At 40.8% G+C, this 1,720-nt stretch overlaps 1 protein-coding gene across 1 annotated transcript in view; it reads right to left on the bottom strand.

The window, feature by feature from the left end:
- Positions 1-1,720, bottom strand: part of LOC140331637 (pituitary tumor-transforming gene 1 protein-interacting protein-like) — a gene marked incomplete in the record, with an annotated part of 53,820 nt that overhangs the window by 2,571 nt on the left and 49,529 nt on the right. The window contains 1 exon segment of the mRNA XM_072412820.1: positions 1-1,470. Coding sequence (XP_072268921.1) covers positions 1,421-1,470 — 50 coding nt within the window.

The raw sequence follows: 1,720 nt of genomic DNA, 5'->3' as shown, positions 1-1,720 counted from the left end.
GAAGCATTGATTGGCTGATTTTGAGAACCCAGTCAATGCCAGTGCCAGTGCCTGCACAGGGACTCTAGGAAACCTCCCTAGGGAACCCCTGCTATCTTTATGATATGCCCAGTTCATGGTACATTAGCCTGACGGTCAATGGGATAAATTCCCCCCTTATAGTATCCAAAAAGATCCTTGGGGGTCAGTTAAACTGACCTGAGAGGCACAAGTTGCTCATTGCTCCAGGAACCCCTAGCAACCTCTGGAGGAACCCTGGTCGGGAAACACCACTATAGATGCTAGGTAATTGTTGCCAATGACAAACATTTGATTGTAAAGCTGCCCCTCGAGGTTGTTTAGTGATCTGCCATGACACATCACTATACAACCAACCAGGTATGACCTGTAATTTCCCATGGTGGAGGATACAGTGGGCCGTCTTCTCCACAGGAAAGAACAGTGCTGTGTGTTCAGTGCTCATTCATTCTTGTGTCACTGAAAACAATCATGAAAGATCATCTCCAGGATCACAAACCTGATGTGTGTATTGCCTTAAGGGCCATTTTAGACTTGAATTTGACCTGTTTTACCACAGACCCAACCACGTTCTTATTTCCAAACAGATGCAGTGGATAATGGAGTGCAAGAATACGATGGAGAAGAACCACAGCAATTGCAATATGTGCAAACTTGTAAACTGGTGGAGGAGTTTGTAGTGGTGGAATTTTGGGCCACATAACAGCTGTTTGCTATGCGTCTGGGAGCAGCTCACTGTGTGGTTTTCAAGTCTGAAAGGGGCTTTAATCTTCCACATCTATAGGGTGCCAAAAAATACCATACAAAAAAAGTTGGGATAAAATCTGTGCAGTCTGGAGTTAATAGATCCCCCTACATGTGTAACACATTCATTGTAAGAAGCTGTTGGGTGATTTGGTCCATCATTGTCTGGCATAGCCAATATACCAATTAGGTGGACCCAACCCTAAATAAAAACCCAACACTAAATAAAATTTTTAGGGGGAAAAAAAAAAGTTCTACTTTCAAAAAAGTATAACCATATCCAATATAAAATGAACAACAAAATACAAACCAGGCAGGGCCATGGCCCCAAGACTGGCTAAGCTAAAAACATAACACACAAGAAAAATGCTACATAAAGCAACTAGATGACCCCAGATGGTGAGTGAATTTGGGGTTAAAATAAAAGACGGTGAAAAAAAAATCAGAAAAAGTTCACTAAATAATATTGATCACATTCGACGTGAAATGAGTGGCTAAAACAAAGTAATAAAATAAAGTGTAAAAACTTCAAAACAGCTTTAGGTTAGATTATTGCACAGCGCTTGCATGCGATCGTTAATGATCTAGAGAACGAGGACCCTAATCCTGGGTGGCGCTCATGCATCAGGACGGAGTGCAGCAAAGTTCTCCTCATCTGCTACTCATTATCAAAATTGCTGTAGGGATGATCCATGTCATGGAGGAGACCTGGAAATAAGAACAAAAAAGTTTAAAAAGAAAGCAAAATACAAAGCTAAATGCTGCAATGAAAACAACAGAAATAAAAGACAAAAATAAGAATAACAAGAAATATGCTGAGGATGAACAATTACTGCAGCGAGCAATGATTTGACCTCCTAAGTAATCTACTGCTCCATCATTTTCTGTTCAACAGCATATTTCACATCTGTGCAGTCTGTCTGATATATACCTAGTACTATATGTGCTGGGCAGACAG

This window comes from Pyxicephalus adspersus, chromosome 5 (assembly GCF_032062135.1).
Source record: "Pyxicephalus adspersus chromosome 5, UCB_Pads_2.0, whole genome shotgun sequence".
Lineage (NCBI taxonomy): Eukaryota > Metazoa > Chordata > Amphibia > Anura > Pyxicephalidae > Pyxicephalus > Pyxicephalus adspersus.
The sequence above is the reverse complement of the archived record's forward strand: the minus strand, read 5'-3'. Positions and strand labels throughout refer to the sequence as shown.